The following is a 21,740-nucleotide window of genomic DNA, read 5'->3' as shown; positions in this document are numbered from 1 at the left end:
TCGGGGTGAAAATGATCTTGAGTGAAATTGCGTGACACAGCTGGCGTCATAGGGGAAAGACCATCCACGCGAAGCAACTTTTCTTGACAGGCTGCGAGCGCGACTAAACTGACATTTTTTTTTTAATCGTTTTTACTTAAGCACGTTATTCTGCACGCTGCCTGAGCGACGTGCACGGCTATGTGCGTGTAACCTTGGCGGCCACGGCGACCCTGCGCGATAGTCTTGAGTGTTGAACGTATCTTGAGACGCGGTCCAATCGGATCAAGTGGTGTACGTGGCCCCACATTGCTGACCTTTGAGGTGACCATGGACCTTTGATAAACGCCACGCGGCTAGTTCGCCGTCAATCAAGAAAATTCCTCCCTGCGATGCTTCAAGGAGTTTTCCACGTTGGTGTGGGGTTTTTATCTGAATTAGCTATTTTGAAGATCGTTTAGTAAAGTTCGCAGCCCAGCCTATCTTGAGACTTAAGACCCTCTAGCTTCTGAGCTACCCAAAGATGCAAAGATGTGCAGACCACTTGGTGCAGACTATTTCAAAGCTATTTAGGCATCCATGACGCCACAGTGTCGTCACTTAGATCCTACAGGCCATGCGGCGTTCAAGGTGAGGAGAAATAATATCGTCAAGCTGTTCAGATCTGGCGTCCGTGGGCACAATTTTGAAATATAAGGCATGTCAATAGGGTATCAATGAATGTTGAGCAGGCTGCGCAAGTTTCAATCACGAATCGTGTTTTGTGCCTCATAATTTAAAAACTTGAACATGGTTGCTAGTTGTTACGGAAAAATACTTGTAATAAAATAGCGTAAGAACGGTGACATAACGGAGCGTTTGAAAAGACTGCGCATTACTTTTTTGTTGTTTTTTGGGGCTACAGTGAGGCAATTGTAGCGGTGCCTGCTCGTTCGGAATGCATGGATGGGTCTCGGATATAGGCCGCAGGATGTGAAATCTATGCAGTTCTGGTTATTGTCTGCCGAAAACGATGACTATTACGATTGCTGTAAGTCTTTGTTCGGTCGTGGAATGTTTCGTTCACCAGCCAAACTTATTAAAATCACACAGAGTCACTGACAAGTCTCGCACTGTCAAGATATAACCATTGACCACCACCTCCGTTAGGTTCACCACCTCCGAGCCGATAAGAGTATTTAAGGTACAGCTGCACTCCACATCGCTGCGCGTTCCATGACTTCTCCGGGCGCGCGGGTGACAGGCTCAGACTCCTCCGGGCACGCGGGTGACAGACCCAGACTTCTCCGGACATGCGGTGTATGTGGACCATCGCCCGAGCTGGAGGCCGCGGCCTCCTGCGAGCGCCGGAGCCCCCAGCCCGGCCGTCAATGCAGCGTCAATGTTTGGTGGCCGGTAAACATTGAAATCACTGCACGCTCTGCCGTCTACAGAAGTGGTCCCTCTCGTGGCATAGACAGGAAGCGGCTCTGGAGAAGGGTAAATTAGATGGTTCTGGTCTAGCTACGAGCGTACGATTCAACACATTTATAGGCTCGTAAACATATCTGGTAATGTCGAGTGTGCTAGATTGTCACTTATGTGCTCTCATGCCTTACTTAACGGTTGGGAGTTTCCGGTTTAAATCAATGATTTTAAAAAAGCCCATGAAGTCTCCATGAAATCGTTCTTTGGTGTGCATATGTACCGTTGCCCGAAAGTGCAGCTGTCAAAATTGTTTTCAGGAATGTGCTGAATGGGTCCATTCTTACTTTTTATTTATACTTTTTAAATGTTCCGTCTGTGTGACGTAATTTCAAACAATTCAGGCTACGACAACCGTACTTAGAATACCCTCACTGCAAAAAAATTAAACGCCAGTTTGCTCTCGAATCGAAGCCTAAAATCATCGTTCAGCACGGCAACGGCAGTCTGCCGTCGCGATGAGCACTGTCTGTGGCCTGAGGTCCGAGCACCCCATGTACGGACCCGCGGCGCACGGCGCTCTGTGGCCTGAGGTCCGAGCACCCGATCTACGGACCCGCGGCGCACGGCGCTCTGTCTGTGGTCTGAGGTCTGAGCGCCCCATGTACGGACCCGCGGCACACGGCGCTCTGTCTGTGGTCTGAGGTCCGAGCACCCGATCTACGGACCCGCAACATGGCGCACTGTCTGTGGCCTGAGGTCTGAGCGCCCGATCCACGAACCCGCGGTGCGCGGCGGCTTTCGGCCGTCTTGGGAAGTCGATTGTCGCACTGCCTGGCGGCTTTGCGAAGAACCGGCGCTCACTGGATTCTGGAGGAGAATTGAGCTCGGCGAGCCTGGGTAGCCTTCGCCCACCAGGACGGCAGATTTCGCGCTGGAACCGCCGAGCGTGCAGATAAACAGATCGATTACCAATGAGTACACTCCATCTGTTCGGGGATCCCTTTCTCATCCTCAGACCTCTCACGTGTTTTCAGCATTCGCGGAGGGTTTCAGCCCCAGCCGCCGCGTTTTGTCTGTGCGGTGGTGGGGGGGGGGGGGGGAGGATAGAGCCGCGATGGGGGGGGGGATAGAGCCACGATGGGGGGGAGTGCTGAGGCGGCACGCTGGGTCCAAGCGGGCCATTTTCAAGAGACGGAGACAATTCAGCGCGCTGAAACGGCTCGCCACAACCCGTTAGGAAACCTTGGGAACGTACAAACCTCGGACCCGCCACGCTCAGAGTCATGGTCACGTAGCGGAACCGGGGCTGAGAGGGATGAAGTGGAGCTCTTGCCGTTTGAGGCACCTTAATTGTACTATCGATCCAGAGGAAGGCATGAAAGGCAGCCTCATCATGGCCTACTTTCCACTCAATACGTTCGACAAGATGCGCTATGCCAAACCAGGGACGGGTCATCAGGTGCGAACCAGCAGACGAGATGCCACATTCTGGGCTGAGAGATGAGCCCCCAGGTGCGGTTTTACGGAGGGCGAGACGTCAGGTAGGCGTGTCGGACCGGAAGACGAGACGTCAGATGTGTGTCGGACCGGAAGACGAGACGTCAGATGTGTGTGTCGGACTGGAAGACGAGACGGTAGGTGTGTGTATGTCGAACCGGAAATGAGACTTCAGGTGTTTGTATCGGTTCAGATGGCTGCGCCGTCGGTTTAGGTCTGGTCAAGCCGGACCTGACCTGACCTGACCGAAGAACGAAAGCGCCCTGACGCCGGGACCTGCCGGAAGGAGTCGTAGATTGGGGGGAGGGGGTTCAGGTGGCGGGCCGGGCGGGAGCGACACGCCCTACTCTCGGCCAATGGGAGAGCGCCACTGAGGTGTGTCCGGTTGACCTTGGCGGCAGGGCTGACCACCGCACCCGGGCCGGCCGCGCCACCCGATCCCTCATGCCTGGCACGTCTGGTCTCGGGCCGCCGCGGCCGCCGACCGTTACGGTCGGCTCGGAAGCACCCTTATGAGTTGCGCTAGCGCTGGTCAGGGGTCACACACGCGCCAGTCGCCCTGTAAGCGTTACCCCGTCTGCCCGCCGGGCCCGGCTTCCACCCGGCCGCGAGTGGACGCGCGTACACGGTCCGGCGGGCTGGATGGCCCGCTTGGCCTGCTTAGGGTGATGGGTGGGTCTGGTCGCTGCGCCGGCGAGGGGAGGGACGGACCAGACCGGACCGGACCGACCTCCATGGGGCGTGTGATAGGTGGCTGTCCTCGGCCGTCGCCGGCGGGGGCGGGGCGGGGCGAGGAGAGCCATGGCTGACGCTGGACGGTTGGGCGCTCAGTCCTCGCGCTCCGCTGCCGCCGCCCAGCAGAGGCCTCCCGGCTCTCCCCGCCGCCCACCGCCATGAAGTACCACGTCATAGTAAGTTCCGCAGCACGGTCGACCCCGCGACCCCGCCGATGTTGCTCGGATGCCACGAACATATGCAAGGATGCAAATCAGCTTCCCGCACCATCGGCGCCGCTCCCCCTGTGTCCGCCCGGGGGCTCGGAAAGGGGGTGACAGCCGCAACGCGGGCGGGTCCGGGGCTTCTACCCCTTCTAGCTGGATGGGCAGGTTGGCTGCCAACTAGGTGTATTATCACTGAACCAACGCTTGTCGGAGCCCTCGCAGGATGCATTTACAAGGAAATAGGTTGAAGCCAGACGGTCGATGACCCACGACCCGGCCGCGCTGCCTGCTCTGGTGCTGCCGCTTCCGGACAAGTCCGGCCATCAAACCAGGCAAACGCACACGCCAGATGGACCCAAAATGCAAACATGTATGCACTGCGTCGATAAAAGCAACAGACTTATTCGCCATGCACATCCAATCTGTGTTTTGTATGAAGCACGCAAGGCACATTCGCGTTTCTTGGTAACGCCGAATGACCTCGGCTCCCAAACAAATGAAAAATTAGCTCTCTTCGCGAGCAGACCGATACAGCACAGTGACGGCGTTACAATAGAGTGTTTCGGCTTCTGTGACAGGCTTGGAATCGTCTCGGGGGGATCAGATCTCCTGCTTCGTTCGTTCCCTGACTAACGAGACCGTTGAGTAACACCTTGTAAATCTGTAGGCCTGGTCGTAGGTACAGGGACCAGGGGCGGGGGGGGGGGGGGCGGGCGACTACGTTGTCCAAGTTCCGCCCCAAGCCAGCTTCACTAAACTCGTTGACTTCGTCGCAGTTTGGAGAATTAGGTGCGAGGTCGGTCGGTTTTTTCCCGGCCCCTCGCGGTATTTGTTTCCCATCCTACATGTTTAAGCCTCCATGCAAAAATCCCAGTGACCGTGAGCGCACCTTGAGTGTCCTTCTTCCAATCGACTGCAATCGCGTTCTCTGACACGAACGCGGCGCCGAACTGGACACCGTGTTACTCAGTTCATGACGCGCTAATTGTCCGCTGCTCGACGTCATCTCTGCGGTGCTGCACCTGGACTCGCGTGAACAACTGTCCAGACGCTCAGCACATTGTCAAGTTACTACTCTTTCCTTAAAAATTTAACTTCCAGAATATGACAACGTTTCATTGTGCATTAAGCCTTTAATGGCACCGAACTGTCATATCGATGATGGGCTTGCCGAAGGGAGAATGACAGACGATGCTCACAGGGCCTAGTTTCTTCAGGAGCAGCTTTCCTTTTTATTGTGGAGGGAATTGGCCTGATATCCACTGCGGCGCACCAAGTGTGCGGTATGACCCAGTTGTTCAGTGTGCTTAGAGACTATAAAGCGTGAAACATGCTAACAGCGACTTTGTGATAAACATCTGCCGACAACGGGGCCTGAAGTCAGAGATGGTGCTCTGGCTCATCTTTGCTGTCTTTTTTGACACCCAAATGGGAGGGGGAGGAGCGGTGATACAGAGGGTAAATGATGCTCATGAAGAGGACGGTGTTTATATACCAAATTATACCTGGTTGACACAACTTACGTTAGTTATGTGCGACTTTGTGATAAACATCTGCCGACAACGGGGCCTGAAGTCAGAGATGGTGCTCTGGCTCATCTTTGCTGTCTTTTTTGACACCCAAATGGGAGGGGGAGGAGCGGTGATACAGAGGGTAAATGATGCTCATGAAGAGGACGGTGTTTATATATCAAATTATACCTGGTCGACACAACTTACGTTAGTTATGTGTGTCACACATTGCAAAGCTTTGGGGAACTGTAATGTATCTAGATTTCATGAAGTTGTGACTCACGGGCCTCCCAATGCTTATGAACATTAACGTGGCCCCTGCTAGCAATGCATGGCAACTATCGACCTGGAATCCCAATTTTCCCACGTGGTTAGATAAAAATAGGCATCTTCTCACGACAGCTTAAAAAGACATCAATGCAATGACTAGATGCCGAGGCACAAAGTCGCGCATGACTTTGCGACATCTCCGCAATCATCGCACAACGCCATTTAGGGCCGCTCGCAACAGTTTTGCCAAGTATTAGCTTCATCTGGGCGTCTTCAGGGAAGCCAGTGGACTTCAGTGGTGTCATGCACTGCCGCACAGCATTTAAAGCTTCAGTAGCTCGGAGCTAAGGCACGGTGAGCCCAAGCTCTTCTTCTTCAAATGAATTGTTGTGCCTTTGCTCGCCATTTCTTACAGTAAAGACATATTGCAAAAAAATTAAAGTCGCACCTCCCTCCCCATTTCAGAAAGAATAAACCTTGAAAAACATTAAGCTTATGACCACTAACCAAAAGGGTGCGGCAAGATTTCTTTCTGGATGAAAATGATTTGCTAGCCTTTATCAAAAATAATTTATGGTCTAATTCGTTCAGAGCTCTGATGTGAAGTAAGCGATTTCTATAAATGGTTTCTATGTAAACGGTTTTTGCGATAAAAGTATGCGTAAGCGGTTTTTGCCCATTAAAACGATTATATTGAGGGTACCCGACATTTCGAGCTGTACTCATCCTCAGGGGGATGAATACAGCTCATCACAGCTCGTGAGCATGAGCACAGCTCGACAAATGAATTACCGTCAATATATTCGCCATTTAGCACTACAACGTCGTTTAACCAGTAACCCCTCCTATATAAAAGGCTGCTAATCCAACATGAGAATTGGAGCGCATGATGCCGAAAAACCAGTCACTGAAGATATTTCTTTTTTTGTCAAGAAAAAAACTGTCTTTGCGCAGCGTGTTTGAATATTGGTCGTCCGGACATGTGGATATGCTCCTGCTGCTACGAACATCATGTGGAGAAATAGCAAAGCCATTTGGGACATAAGGAGCAGCGTCATCATGTCTGGAAAAGTCTTCTATCTGGGTTTGAGTCGGCTTTGGCTCCACTTGGTATGGACAAAACATAAAGGGCCCAAACGGACCGAAATTGAACGGGGTGGACCCTAACCTCAGCAAACCCAGCACAGGCCACATCTATGGATATTGAAGGGGCATAACGTATTGTGCTGCTGTGTGCTGATACCTTTGTCTGTGCTTGGGTGCTCCCACAATAAGGAGGCAAGGCACACACGCAGCAATTTTTTCTTGGTCTGTGATTTTCTGGGGATGACACACATCCTTATGCAGTGAGAATATTTAAGTTGAAATCTGCCGACGCAAAAATCAAATTGAAGAATCCGTCGGGCCTGATATCTCCGCAAAGCATTAGATGCGAACCACTGCTCCTGTTTGCGTTATGTTTGTTTCTAAATACCTAACCGGTCAGAAATGTTGGTGTCCAAAAACGGCTCATTAAGCACGTGGTTCAGGACTATTTTCACAATCGCTATGAGATCAACTGGACTTGGCAAGGTCTCACATTGCGTACGCCTAAGAGGAGTACTCAGTCAGGGAGGAGCGGGGACGAGTAGTAGTGAGAGGAGTACGAGCACGTTTGCGCTGGAAGGTCGGCGGATCAAGTTGATTGTCATTCGTGCTGACGATAAGCAGTGGTACTGACCCCTGTCAACTAATCTAATGATCCTGTTCTTTTTACCGCTGCGTCTGCGGCAATAAAAACAACGGAAAAGCCCTCTTGTAGACAGTATACATTCCAGGCTTATAAGAAAAAGTCCGGTCTTGAGCTACGGTTACTTCAGTTGCCATCCAGCGCTTCACGAGTATCACATCACGTGACTGGACAGGCCAAACTCAGCGGTTTGTTGCCCCGTCACGTGACGTGACGGGCCTCGAGCGGGTCAGCGAGGGTCGGTGGGACACGGACGGGTGCGGCGGTCGTGGGCTGACCGCTGCACAGACCGCCGTCGGTCGTGACCTGTTGGCATCTGGACAGACAGGCGCGCCGACCAGCCGCATGTCATCAGACCGGGCTCCGTACAATCCAGATGTCAGTCGCGGTTCAAGTGTCCGGAATAGCTGGGCCATGAACGCTGGACGAGACAGATGTGTGGGAGTTTGCCTGGTCGATAGGTGGCCGCCTGCAGCAGTCATTGGGGACTGTGAGTGCTGCGCATCAGCAGCCAGAGTCCCCCTACCGATCAGAGCGGTCTGGTGGGCGCCGAGTCGACATGCCACTCAGCGCTGGAAAAGATCGTTTCTCTGATCAGTCTGAGCGGGCGGCCACAATCAGACAAAGTGGGATAACGCGTACAGATGCCTGACTGCCAGACAACATCTCACTGCTTGATTGCCAGCAAAAAAAAAGAAATTATTTTCCTAAAAGAAAGATGAAAATTACTTGTCCTATATGATCGCGGGCATGGAAAACGTAAATGTCTGTCAGGACTGCACGTCTGGTGATAACCGCGTGCGTCAGGTGATAACCGTGATAACCGCGTGCGTCAGGTGATAATCGTGATAACCGCGTGCGTCGGGTGATAATCGTGATAACCGCGTGCGCCAGGTGATAACCGTGATAACCGCGTGCGTCAGGTGATAACCGTGATAACCGCGTGCGTCAGGTGATAACCGTGATAACCGCGTGCGTCAGGGAGCCGTTGCGTCTGTCCGTGTCACCGGCCGGGGTGCTGATCGTGGCCGTTACCGACCTGCTGTTACGGACCTCTTGTTACCGACTTCCTGTTACCGACCTCCCGCTAATGACCTGCTGTTGCCGACGTCCTGTAATCGACCTGCTGTTACCGACGTTCTGCAAATGACCTGCTGTTGCCGACCTCTTGCACTTGCCGGGGCGCTGACCGTGCGTGCTCTCTCCTCCCCAGGGCTTCACGCCGCGCCTATGTCTGGCGATCGCTGCCACCGTGCTGGGATCTGCCTTCCAGCACGGCTACAACACGGGAGTCGTCAACGCGCCGCAAAAGGTAGGTACGGGTACATCTTGGCGCCGCCGCAGGACCCCGCAGAGGGCAGGTACGGGTACCTCTTGGCGTCGCCTCAGGACCCCGCGGAAGGTAGGTGCGGGTACACCTTGGCGTCGCCTCAGAACCCCACAGAAGGTAGGTACGGGCACACCTTGGCGTCGCCGCAGGACCCGTAGGTAGTGTCCCACCACACAGTAAATAAAGTTCCAAGAGAGGGCCGTTGTGAAGTTTGATTTGGAGGCGTCTGTATGCACTACGGTGCTATAGTGCTGGTGGCTGGGGATTGCTGTTCATTGCATTGCTCTACAGCGTACTTGCAAAACGCTGATCGACTATGGCCGGACGTCGGTTGTAGATCTATTGATATTATACACACACACACACACACACACACACACACACACACACACACACACACACACACACATACACACACACACACACACACACACACACACACACACACACACACACACACACACACACACACACACACACACACACACACACACACACACACACACACACACCACACACACACACACACACACACACACACACACACACACACACACACACACACACACACACACACACACACACACACACACACACACACACACACACACACACACACACACACACACACACACACACACACATGTATATATATATTTTACTTACATAAATATATATATATATATATATATATATATATATATATATATATATATATATATATGTATATAGGACAAAGCATGGCGCATACTTAGTTCCAAATGTTTACGAGCCTGCAATATGTATATGTATATATATATATATATATATATATATATATATATATATATATATATATTTATATATATATATATATATATATATATATATATATATCCTGTATGCCGCATTGGTTGTCCGAGTGCATGGAGTATACCTAGACCTCACCAGACCACAGGTTATTTCATCTTCACGGCGGATTTGCCACATCCCCAGAGGCGTTGGAGAACACGAGGCCACTGGTGACGCATGGCAGCGCCCCCCCCCCCCCCCCGGGCACGGAGGCGCGAGAGGCGCAAGGCCATCTGACCCGGGGCCAGTCACGCCCTGAGCCTCTGGGCTTGTGGCGCCGCGTGACGCGCGCCTCACGAGGCCGGACGCTTGCTCCGCTCGCCCGTCCTGGCTGGACGCTTGCTCCGCTCGTCCGTCCTGGCTGGACGCTTCCTCCGCCCGCCCGTCCTGGGTGGACACGTCCGGGCATGCACGCCAGCGCGAGGCCGTCGCGTCCTCCACTCGCCCGTCACGTCTTGGCTGGACGCGTCCTCCGCTTGCCCGTCCTGGCTGGACGCGTCCTTCGCTCGCCCGTGCTGGCTGGACGCGTCCTCCACCCGCCCGTGGCTGCTGGACGTGTCCTCCGCTTGCCCGTCCTGGCTGGACGCGTCCTTCGCTCGCCCGTGCTGGCTGGACGCGTCCTCCACCCGCCTGTGCTGGCTGGACGCGTCCTTCGCTCGCCCGTGCTGGCTGGAGGTGTCCTCCGCTCGACCGTCCTAGCTGCACTCGTCTGAGCATGGACGCCCGGCAGCCTGTCAGGGCACTGACTTTGGGTCTAATCCGGTTTCATGACTTTATTTACGACGGGGGCGAAGTCCTTGTAGTTTTTTTGTCGCTATTTCTTCGGGGATAACTACTCTTCAAGGTAAGCCGGCAGCCTGGAGGGATGGATGGAGGGAACTAGTAGGAGCTCATATTACTCCACCATGGTTTCTCTTTTTGAACGGTGCCCGTAGCCACAGCATCGCCTAAACAGATTACAGTCTTCTGGACGTGAGAAGATTGATTTATCGCCCCGCTTTCGCCTCCGGCCGCCGGCGCCCGGCGCCCGAGATAATGTATGACTAACTCAAACTAACAGGATGAGTATCCCAAACAACCCACATACCTGTGCCGCAAGAGCTTACAGCCCAAAATATTAACCTTTTCTCCTTTCTTCTCTCGTCGTCTCCTTTCTTTTCATTTTCATCAGTCGCGCTTCCCGCACCTATTTAATATGATACCACTACTTTGCATTATAGCATGGTGCACCAGTGATTTCCGTTCAGCACAAATGCGTTCTGTCGATTAAACCTTGTAAGACCAGTACTTTTTTAATCGCCTCGCTGTTAGATCCGTCCGATCCGTGCGAGATGAAGTACGTTGAAATACGATTTGATCCTTATCCGTGTTTTGGTGGAAATGACTGATTCCATCCAACCAATTCGTGCACTTATCAAATTTGTGATGAGCTCTACATTACCGTCGTTTACAAATCGGCTCCGAACTGCATTGCACCAATAAACTGGCGCGTGGCCGTTCTCAATTGCACCTGCGCCAGTAGCCCGACCAACGTCAGATTTCCTGGCAAAGCGAGATTGGGCCCGCTTCCCTGGGAGTTCGGGAGCGCAGATGGCAGCCCAGGAGTGCGTGTAAGAAGTGAATGCATGAGGATGCCGCGTGCGCTGTGCGCTGGCAGGGCAACAAACTGCAGGTCCCCTCACGAACGGCGCTCTGAACATCGCTAAATATATCGTTCGACTCGGCCCTGGCTGTAGTCCAGCCGCTGGCAGCGCCGCCCGATCTGACATGGGTTCGCAGACGCGCGGTGCCGTCCCGTGACCGGGTATATAACAGTCGGGTGGCGCGTGAGTTGGCGCCGGGCCCGGCCGGGCGTCACCGGAACACGCTGGCGTCCTGTCAACGTCACACCTCGTGACAACTCTCTGGGATCCGACAGCTTTGCAGTTAAGAGGCGGTTGATACGAAAGTGCCGCGTCGATCGCTGGCCGATGTCCTGAAGCAGCACGGGCTGTGGTGGGATGGGAAGAAGGTGTGGGGTTTCAAGCTGCGGAATGCAATCGAGAGTGTCTCTCGACTGCCATCTCGACACCATGGAAGCGCCGAGGCAGACATCAGTCCCACGATCTAGTCGCTATCCACGCGTTAGTTTTATCACCGCCGCGCGTTAGAGGGGAGCTCCGGCACCACTTAAAGTATGGAAGGAGGGGCAGAAAGGTAAGCGCCTGGGCAGGGCGGTCACTGGCACCGGTCACCGGCGCGGCGCGTGGTGCGACGTTGCGGTGCGATGGCGCGACGACGCGGCTCGATGGTGCGGCGGTGTGGTGCGATGGTGCGACGGTGTGGTGCGGTCCCGGACAGCGAGCGGTACCGGTGGCGGTGCCCAGCCGCGCTCCGACAGACTACGCCCCTGACTCAGCCTACGCCGTCCTCACTTGCCGTCATCAGCGACTATCAAGTGTCCGGCAGACGCGTGCAAATTGCATACCCCGCGCACGAACTGTGTCAAGGCTCCGTGCCTGGGCCTTGGCCAGCGGAGCCGGGAAGCTCTTAGTCGGAAGCCCGGGTCAGAGGGCGGTGCATGTTTATCGAACTGTCGGCCAGCCACCGTGCCTGGGCGGCGGCAGAATCGACGTGGTTAAAAGCGGACTGCTTTCCGCCGTGGCTGGCGCCGTGTTACGGTCCGACTGACCTAGTCCCGAGCGCGCTGTCTGCGGTCCCGGAGTGGGCTGCCCTGCACGCTCACGCAGCTGGAGCTAAAGCCGGAGCTGAAGCTGGAGCTGATGGTGGGCTACGCAGCAGCTGAAGCCAGCTACCACAGAGGCGGCCACGCCGTCAGGAGCGAGGACTCTTGTTCTTGGGACTTTTGGTGGGCAGCTCAGTGGCCGTTTGCTCCATGTGAGTCAGAATGCAGATGCAGCACACGCCAGATGATATTGCGCTCACCACAATGTTTTCAAAACAGTCAATCTGTCTTATTTCAAATCGTCATAGATTTTTGTAGGTGCGTGCAACTAGAATATAATAGTCATAGCAAGTGAGGCATCATCTCGACAGCGAGATCTGCGTTGACGATGGCCATTAATTTCGTTTATCGCTGGACGTTAGCTCAGCCTGTCGATGACACTATAGGCGGCGACAGTCTCAGCCTGTCGATGACACTACAGGCGGCGACTGCCTCAGCATGTCGATGACAGTACAGGCGGCGACTGTCTCAGCCTGTCGATGCCACTATCGGCGGCGACTGTCTCAGCCTTTCGATGGCACTATACGCGGCGACTGTTTCAGCCTGTCGATGGCACTATTGGTGGCGACTGTCTCAGCCTGTCGATGGCACTATCGGTGGTGACTTCTCAGTATGTCGATGAGGACTGCTCAGTCTGTCGATGCCAATATCGGTAGTGACTGTTCAGCATGTCGATGTCACTATCGGTGTCATCTGCTCAGGCTGCGCAGTCGGCCCGTCCGCCGGTGATCACTTGATTTGGCCCACTTCCTGCAGCTGGCAAATGGCCACCTTTCTAATCGCCGCTAAGTGTGCCCACCTACCGGTGCGCGCAGACAGAGCAAGCCTGACCAGGGAGGCCGGCAGCCTTGTCACCAAATATCGATGCCCTCTGAGAAAAGGCTTCTTTGCTATGCTTCCCGCCAACAATTTGGTTAGGGGTCGAGGGACTATCACACCGGGTCGGGGGACAGTCCCACCGGACAGTTCCCCGGCTTTGTTCCCGTCACAAGGCGGGCGGGCCGCTCCTGTGGGCTGTTCAGTTGGCTCGTTCACGCCTCAAACCATTCCGTCAGCGCCCGACCTCGAAAACGTTCACAGACATACCTTCACCTGAGGACTCGATCGCCCTGCGCTTGACGCCCGCGGGCCGGAGGATGTGGGATTTGATGTTGCATGCCCTTGTCATGTCATGACTTTTAATTCCGATCCACGGTTCAGCTTCCACCGGAGCAATCAACGTGAAACACTTAACAGTTGTCTCAACACCAGCGAACTTAAGCCCCGATTGGACGCACCAGACCGGCCCTCAGTGGCGAACCCGTTTCGTCAGCAATACGAAACTGCCATCTCCAGCACTGCGGCGGCTTCAGCGCCAGCTCAGCAGCATAGGCCAGACCCTGACGCAACCGGGCTCCGGCGCCGGTCGATCCCGCTGAGCTCGCCTAGGGCCACACCCCAGCGCTGGCATGCCCTTCTCCAAAGTCACGTGGCGGCCGCAACTGGTCCAATGTCAGCTAGAGGGCGAATGGCGACACACCCCTTTGTCGGTCGATGCGATTGGTCGCCGCGTGTTGGCCCCCGCCGCTGATTGGTCGGCGAGCCATGGATCAATACCGCGGAGCGGCGGCGGCGCCGGGGTAGTGTTACGGGTCGCGGAGAGGTGTACGTCGCCGATGACCTCCGTCTGGCAGCAGCAGCTGGCAACCTTACTGCCTGATGTCAGCGGAGCAAAGGAAGCCGCAGGCCAATTCGTCATCGACTGTGGGTCACGTGGTCAAGATACTTGCTTGGGCTCCGTGTCATTTACCTCCGAGTCGTGTGGATCTGAAGTCTTAAGCCTGAGTCTGAGTCTGAGCCTGAGTCCCGAATCATTCAAAGCCTGGGGCGCCAGTTTTTAATTGCGTTTAGGAATAGGAGTGGGCAGCAGCGCAGGCAAAGTGGTACACTAGCCAAGTCCCCCGTCCCCTTTTTTATGCCAAACGATCGGCTATTCAAATTTCTACAGCTATGCAAAATTTGACGCGGCTACGCCGCGCCGTTCGGAAGCCATTCTGGAAAAACCTCTTGGGGGGGGGCCGTGGTCAATTTGACCCCGCAGCCGAGAGCGTGTTGGCAGAATTGATCTCGCGGTAGTGTTTGGCCTATATTCCAGCTATGGAAGGTAATAAATGTGTAAGAGGATATATATATATATATATATATATATATATATATGTGTGTGTGTGTGTGTGTGTGTGTGTGTGTGTGTGTGTGTGTGTGTGTGTGTGTGTGTGTGTGTGTGTGTGTGTGTGTGGTGTGTGTGTGTGTGTGTGTGTGTGTGTGTGTGTGTGTGTGTGTGTGTGTGTGTGTGTGTGTGTGTGTGTGTGTGTGTGTGTGTGTGTGTGTGTGTGTGTGTGTGTGTGTGTGTGTGTGTGTGTGTGTGTGTGTGTGTGTGTGTGTGTGTGTGTGTGTGTGTGTGTGTGTGTGTGTGTGTGTGTGTGTGTGTGTGTGTGTGTGTGTGTGTGTGTGTGTGGTGTGTGTGTGTGTGTGTGTGTGTGTGTGTGTGTGTGTGTGTGTGTGTGTGTGTGTGTGTGTGTGTGTGTGTGATTACATAATATCTTAGAAAGACACCACATCTCATCAATAACAAATGGGTTATACCCGGCGATATTTGTTTTTTTTTGGGGGGGGGGCTTTTACCATCAGGGGCCCTTTGTCAACCCTGCGCCCTCTCTTGCCAAGGCTCTGGCTGCGCCCCTGGGACTGGGTCGAGGGTCCGACAAGCTCGCTTTCCCCAAGTTTACTTCCCCAGCGGTTCAAGCCCACTATATTTTGGGGAATGGCAATAGCATTTCCTAATTATTACATCAGCTGTGAAAAAACATTATTTAAGCAAGATCAGTACAATGTGCCCAGACCAGCTGTCATGACCACACCAGTCATACCATAGTTGTCAGACCGATCAGTGATGCCCAACGAAGGAGAAGTTCAGTGGGATTGAACTCTTCCTGACTTCCATGTCAATATTCTAGCACAGCTGCTGGGGGGCTCAAACCAGGATGGGGGCGCAATCAGCAGTGGTGAGAGCGAGGAGGGCCTCACAAAGAAAACCTATTGACATCCTTGGCAGCAGCCATCGGTGGAGAAAGTGACGTGGCAGGTGTGACCGAGACCACACTAATTGTCATTGAAATTTACACAATTTCGGCATTTTGTCATTGACAGACGATCATTCTGGTGCCTTCGTCACACGCGCTGTCTACATTCGTCACCAGCGGATGAAACTTACATCACAGGTTGCCGGAAAAAAAACATCTGATGTTGGCAGCTGATGTTACCGGCCGCATCAACTGTGAGGTCAATGGCGTATGGGCTGGGGCTCACCACTAGAGTCGCAGGTCAACGGCATACTCGCGTCGCCTGGTACTGGCGCCGGACGGTGCAGTCTCTGGCACCGCAGACGTCCAGTGGTACAGCATCTGTCGACCGGCCATGGGCGGGCGTCGCCGCGCGTGCAGACTGACAGGTCATGGGTGGAGGCCGGGCTCGGGCCGGTCTCGTGACGTGGGCTGACGCTGTAGGCGGCGCAGCCGGTGGCGTCGATATGAATACTTGGTGGCCATTTCGCCGGACCTAATTGGCGAACACAGCACCTGCTTAAAATATGGGTCCGATCTGTAGGTACGCTAGTTGAATATGTGGTTGGATGTTGCGAGTCACCAATGCAACACCATAGCGTGCAATAATCCTACTGAACGATATCTCAATAACAGCGATATCTAGCCTTTTTTCCTTGCTCAGTCTACGGAGACGTGCCTGTATGTTTTATGCTTTAACTACTTGGATTCGAATTACGCTACAGAGGGTTTAGGCTCGCGTAGACACGCTGCCTGCCTTGACTCGGGATGCTTACGTCATTGCGACACCATGTAATCCGTGAGGCAATGCCTGTCACATCCTCCCCTCGACTCTTCCCTCCCCTTCCAGACCGGTTAAAGTTGCTCAGGTTAAGTGTGCTGTTGATCTCTCCGCCTAACAGGGCGAAGCAACGCTCTAGAACGAGGGAGGATAAACACTTTTTAAAAGGTCGATTTGTTTTATAGATCAGAGGTTTCATGCTTCATAATAGCTGTAGGTTCAGGGCCCCCCCCCCTTATGCCCATTCCTTTAACATTATACCATAATCACTATCCCTTTAGCATTATACCATAATCATACGATGAACAATGTGATGGGCTCGGCGGCGGCAGCCGGCCATTAAATGCGGCAGCTCTAGCTCCGGGGGCTCTCGGGCGAAGACGGGACGGACTCGATCCCGCACTCCGTCGGTGGCGGACGCTCGGCGTGCCTCGTCACCGTCAGAAATTCGGTGAACAGCCAATCAGCGGACGCGTTGCCGAGGTCATGAGTTCTGTGGAGTGGATCGCTGTCGTTGAGACGTCTATTTCTGGCCGACGGACGGCAGCCAACTGAGTTTTTTTTTTCCCCGGAGTCACCTTAGTTTTTAGCCGGCTGTCACTGTTCACTAATTTTAAGAAACATGTTTGCAGCCAAGACGACGGCTCGGTGCGTAAACAGCCTGTTGTTGTCGACCGACGTGTGTCGGCAATGCCACCAGCCAGTTTGCAACCTGGCTACCTGAATCGATCGTCATTGGCCTTCCATATTTTGTTGCGGTTCCGACGATAAGAACAGGTTTGATGCCAGCTGCGGATGCAGTATTTTGTCAAGGGGGGGGGGGGGGGTGCCACGCTTCACGGTGGTGCTCTCTCGAACTCCCCCCCCCCCCCGCACAAACAAGTCTCCAGGCTTCGGCCACTTCAAGCGATCAGATATATTCCGCCAGAATGCTCCTCGGATTTTGGTTACTATCTTCAGAGCTTTATTGTATTTTATGTTGTATGTTGAACTTAAGCAGTTGAGGCCGTTTGGGGGGCTTTGGTGCGTCTCACTTTGAACTTTGGTGCGTCTTAAAAACATAGGTTAAATGTACTTGAAACCAGTATTCTGGTGCCCCATCACCACGATATTTACGTGCCTCTTCGCCGCAAGGGAGGCCATGGCCCCATGCCCTCCCCCTCTGGATCCGCCCTGTTTTGTGTCATTGTAACAGTGTTTTGCGACGCCAGGCATGTAGACTGTGTAGCGGCGCAGACAGGCGGGGGGGGGGGGGAGGGCACAGGGGGCAAGTGTTCCTCCCCTTCCTTTTACTTCCGGGCCGTTCGGAAACGACGATTAACGGCTCGGCTCTCTTTGAGGGCTGAAGGACCTGGAAGGCTTGCCGAACATGGCATTCATGGGCCGAGCCCGCAAAGAGTGGACCTGGAAGGTCAGTTAGAAAGGACAGGACCCGAAATCTCAGCCCTTTGCACCGATCGGGGCCCCTGAGGCGATTAAGCCCCCTGTGCTGGTCAGGCACCACCAGTGCCGCACGGTCGGCTCTGTGCCGGCATAGCTCTGAGGGTCCATACCCAAGCCGGGACCAAGCTGGGGCCCCTATGTCTGCCAGGGGATTACAGTGCCTGACAAGGGTTCCCGTTTTGTTAAGGGGACCCGAGCCGGTCAGGGATAGTGTTGGATTAAGCCCAAATAGGGACCGCAGGGCCCTTCGGGACAGACGATCGAGGGTCCGATTTGTGGGTCTTGGGCCCTAAGAGCTGGCTGTACGTACCATTTATGACCTTGGCCTGTAGGACTGGGTCTGAATGAAATTTAAATGTCAGCCAAATGTTCTCTTTCACCGATGAGGAACCCCTTTGGAACAAGCGGTGATGTGTTTCGGTTAGAGACCACTTACACCGAATGGTCTGCTCCGTGCCGGTCTGCACGCTGGGGGCCCCCATTTCCCAAGCAGAGTCAAGGCGGGGAAAACGAGTTGCATTGCCCGGAGCCAAAGAAACACTGAGAGGCCCTGTGTCGGTCAGGAGTCCCCAGTGCTTAGCAGGAGGTTCTGTGTCGGTGAGGGGCTGAGAGTCGGCCAGGGAAGCATTTCTTGAGCAACGACATGGACGAGTCCGCGAATGCCAGTGGATCCCGTGCAATGGTCAGGGCTCTCTGACAGTGGAAGGAAATATGAGAACTTGATGAAGAGACGGGAGCTCACAATAAGACAATGGGCGGCCCCTGTACCAGTCAGCGGCCCCAGTATCGAATGGGAGGCCCTCCATCTCCTTTCAAATAGGGGTTCGTTAAGCCGAACTGGAGTCCCCGTGCCAATTATTGAACCTCCTGCGGTGATGAGGGGTCTTCTAGCGTCAATGAGGGCTTCTGTGTCGATCTGAGGCCAACTGGTTGATCAATGGACCTGACAAGCCAGGGGGGAGGACCAATGTATGATACACGTCCCTATGGGCCTCTACATCAACCAGGGGACCCCGCCCCCGTGTCGCCGGAATGGCAGCCGGTGGTTGGTGGGTATCCTGCACTGGGATGGAACGGCACTTCAATGCGTGACCCAGAGCGGTACATACGGAATCCCTCGCCCGGGAAACGTTCGGGTCTTTGGTGTTCAGTAGGGTGGATCGAAAGAAAGTCAAAAATGAAAAGAAGGTTTGTCCGTCCCGGTGGCTCAGTTGGTTAGAGGGCCTGCCTTCCGCTCCACCCACTCATGGCAGTGTGGGTTCGAGTCGCTTCAAGGCGCTCGCTATTTGCCCTTGACAGGTATGGCCTGCGGCCGGTGGCAGCGGTCGCGGTAAAGCTCAGTTGACGTCAGAGGGCGGGACAGACCGTGCCGGGCATTGCGGCACGCTAAGCTTTCGCTACTAAATCTACCGTTGCCTGGAATTGCGCGTTCGGGTGGTGGGGTTCAGGGCTCACACAACAAGCACTGCTTAGCGTGAGCGCTGATCCTAGAAATCCATCAGTGCAAAGGGTTCGGATCAAATTCATAAAGTAATAGAAAATAATATATCATAATAAAATATCATAAAAAGTTAATCCATGTTTGCCCAATGACATCCATTCTTTCCAGAATTGTCTGATGAAACAAACTACATAAAACAAGCTTTGAGGCTGCGCGCTACCAATCATAGGAGCAAGAACACTGATAGCCTAGGTTACAGTTTTCGTCGAACAGAACGTCAGATCTAACGTCAAGCGTCAAACCGTTGAACGTCAAACCCTCAGACGTCAAACCGTCAAACGCCAAACCGTTAACCAAAATACCGCCAAACGTCAAACAGTCAAATGTCAAACCGTCAAACGTCTAACCGTCAAACGACAAATCGCCAAAAGTCGAATCGCCAAACATCAAAAGCCAAACGTCAAACCGTCAAACGTCAAATCGTCGAACGTCAAACCATCAAACGTCAAACCGTCAAACGTCAAACCGCCAAACGTCAAACCGTCTAACGAAAAATCCCCAAACGTTAAACCGTCAAACGTCAAACCGCCAAACGTCAAACGTTGGCCGCTGCAGATTACGGCAGGCGGCGGGCGCCGGGTGCGCGAGAGCGACCGTCCTGAACTGATGTTTCAGCAAGTCTTTCAAAGTCAGTTCGTACCGCTTAAAACTCTGACTGGAACGCATATTTTACCTATGTTATTTTGGAGATGTCTTCCGGACAAACTAAGAGCCACTGCAACACGAAAAATAGATATTCTTCCTTTACTTTTCTAGTTCGACCATCTAATCTAACCTATTACTAACCTAAAAAAACATTTTGTTGGAATACGCCTTGAATACCTTCCAAACGCACAAGTCGATGAACCAAAGCGTTCATGTCTGCACCTTTCATACACGCCATCATTTTCGTCCACCCGTTGGTCGTTGCCTAGTATTTACCGCGGAACCGAACCGTGCGGCCTGCGTAGACTGCAACGCCGAGCATCCGGTTTTTTCAAAGCCTTGCGTGTGATTTTGTTTTTAAAAAATTGAAGTTATCTTCACGGCTTGATTCTGAATGAAGGTTAATTTTTTTCTGAGACAAAAAATTAGTTGGCCATGCCAAAAGAAATTTTTGACACGGTGTTGATCTACAATCTATGTTCAGCGAGTTTTCAATACATTTTTGTTCAGTACTCGATTCCGAATGAAGATTGAACGTTCTCAGAAAAGTGTGTTGGCCATGTTAAAATATTTCGATCTCATTTCGACCCACAATGTATGCCGAACGGAGCTCTCAAAATATTTGTAGAACCCATAAAATGTCTGTCGAACACTATGAGTACTATCAGATTAGATAGTGTCCGCCAAACATTTTTAAAATATATTTCACCACTTACTTATTCCATAACGTCTTTTATCAACTAAATACTTAAGTAAATTTACTTAAAGGCACAACAATTATTGCATCTTATGGAGGCTTCTGCTTCCTGCTCTACGTAAAGGTGCTAAAAATGAAAATGAAAAGAAGTAAATCGGACCGGCTCGAAATCGAGCGGGCCCTGTTTGGTGGCTTTGAGAAAGGCCTGTCACCATTAGGGCGCTCTTTGTCAACCCTGTGCCCCCCCCCCCCCCCCCCTCCTTACCAAGACTGGCTACACTCCTGCTATGTGTAAGCCGGCGCAGGTCTTCGCCCCCTCAGCCGCACACGCAGCGGTGCCGGCGAAAGTTCAGGTACGGGCCCGGGCTGGCGCAGCCTCACACTCAATGACTCGGCTGTATCGCCGCAATCTTCTGCGGCCATCGGTCAACAGCGCTAATCTTGCGTCAACATACCTCTAACAGCAACACAAGTACGCCCCTATCGCGCTAGCCCACCCCTGCGTCCGCGGGCGGGTATTGGTGATCCAGTTTGCCGCTGGGAGACCGGGCCGTCGGCGTTGAGCTGGAGCAGCCGCGGGGACCGCAGAGCCACTGCCATGCCAGCGTACGGCGGGCCTGGGCCCCGCGCTGGTGCACAGCTGCCGGTTTCAATCACCGATCATCCGCACGCTGACATGACGTGGATGACTGCATCGGGGGTCATGTTACCATGCTTTTTACGAACCACCAACCTGCTAAGAGACACCCTGTTGCAGCTTAGTTGTTGGGAACTTGGCCCACGGCATGTTGTTTGCGACTGGCCCCAATTGTTTAAGACTAGATTCGCACACACTTTGTTGCCGGGGCATATTCCGATAGCTCCTTTTCCTAGTTTAGTTATTCCGTCCAAGCTCACTGTGGCGAAGGAGAGCAGAAAAAAATGCAAATTTGCTCTTCACGGGTAAAGCCATGCGAGGGATAATGAGAATGGGATGGAATGAGGTGAAAGATGAGAGCAGCACCCTGTTCTCATACCAGCGCTGAATCCCATTTCGCATGTGCGATTTATGTAACTCGCCTGCGAGCATCCGAAGTTGCGCAATCCCGCCATGTTATGGATGTGCCTTACCTGCGGACGTCCACACGCCTGACCCGGTCGGCTGGTTTCAGATCATTGAGCAATGGGTGAATCAGACGTACGAGAGCCGGACCGGCGAACCCATCACCGCCGATGGCGTCACCGGCATCTGGTCCGTCACTGTCTCCATCTTCTGCGTGGGCGGCATGGCCGGCGCCATGTTCACTGGCCTCGTCGCCGACAAGTTCGGACGGTGAGCGAATGCGGTGCTACTCACCGCTGCACCGTCCCCTCCC

General features: G+C 53.6%; 1 protein-coding gene across 4 annotated transcripts in view; it reads left to right on the top strand.

Moving 5' to 3' along the window:
- LOC119105839 (solute carrier family 2, facilitated glucose transporter member 1) overlaps window positions 1-21,740 on the top strand; it is a 41,345-nt gene that overhangs the window by 11,083 nt on the left and 8,522 nt on the right. For 3 of the 4 annotated variants that reach the window (XM_037229392.1, XM_037229388.1, XM_037229390.1), the window contains exons 2-3: window positions 8,548-8,646; window positions 21,537-21,697. In XM_037229392.1, the coding sequence (XP_037085287.1) occupies window positions 8,548-8,646; window positions 21,537-21,697 (260 nt within the window). Of the gene's footprint in view, window positions 1-3,701; window positions 3,795-8,547; window positions 8,647-21,536; window positions 21,698-21,740 lie in introns of those variants that run through there. The other variant, XM_037229391.1, reaches the window with a different exon arrangement.

This window comes from Pollicipes pollicipes, unplaced genomic scaffold (genome assembly GCF_011947565.3).
Source record: "Pollicipes pollicipes isolate AB1234 unplaced genomic scaffold, Ppol_2.1 Scaffold_6138;HRSCAF=7277_pilon_pilon_pilon, whole genome shotgun sequence".
NCBI classification, from domain to species: domain Eukaryota; kingdom Metazoa; phylum Arthropoda; class Thecostraca; order Pollicipedomorpha; family Pollicipedidae; genus Pollicipes; species Pollicipes pollicipes.
This window is presented reverse-complemented; position numbering and strand designations above follow the sequence as displayed.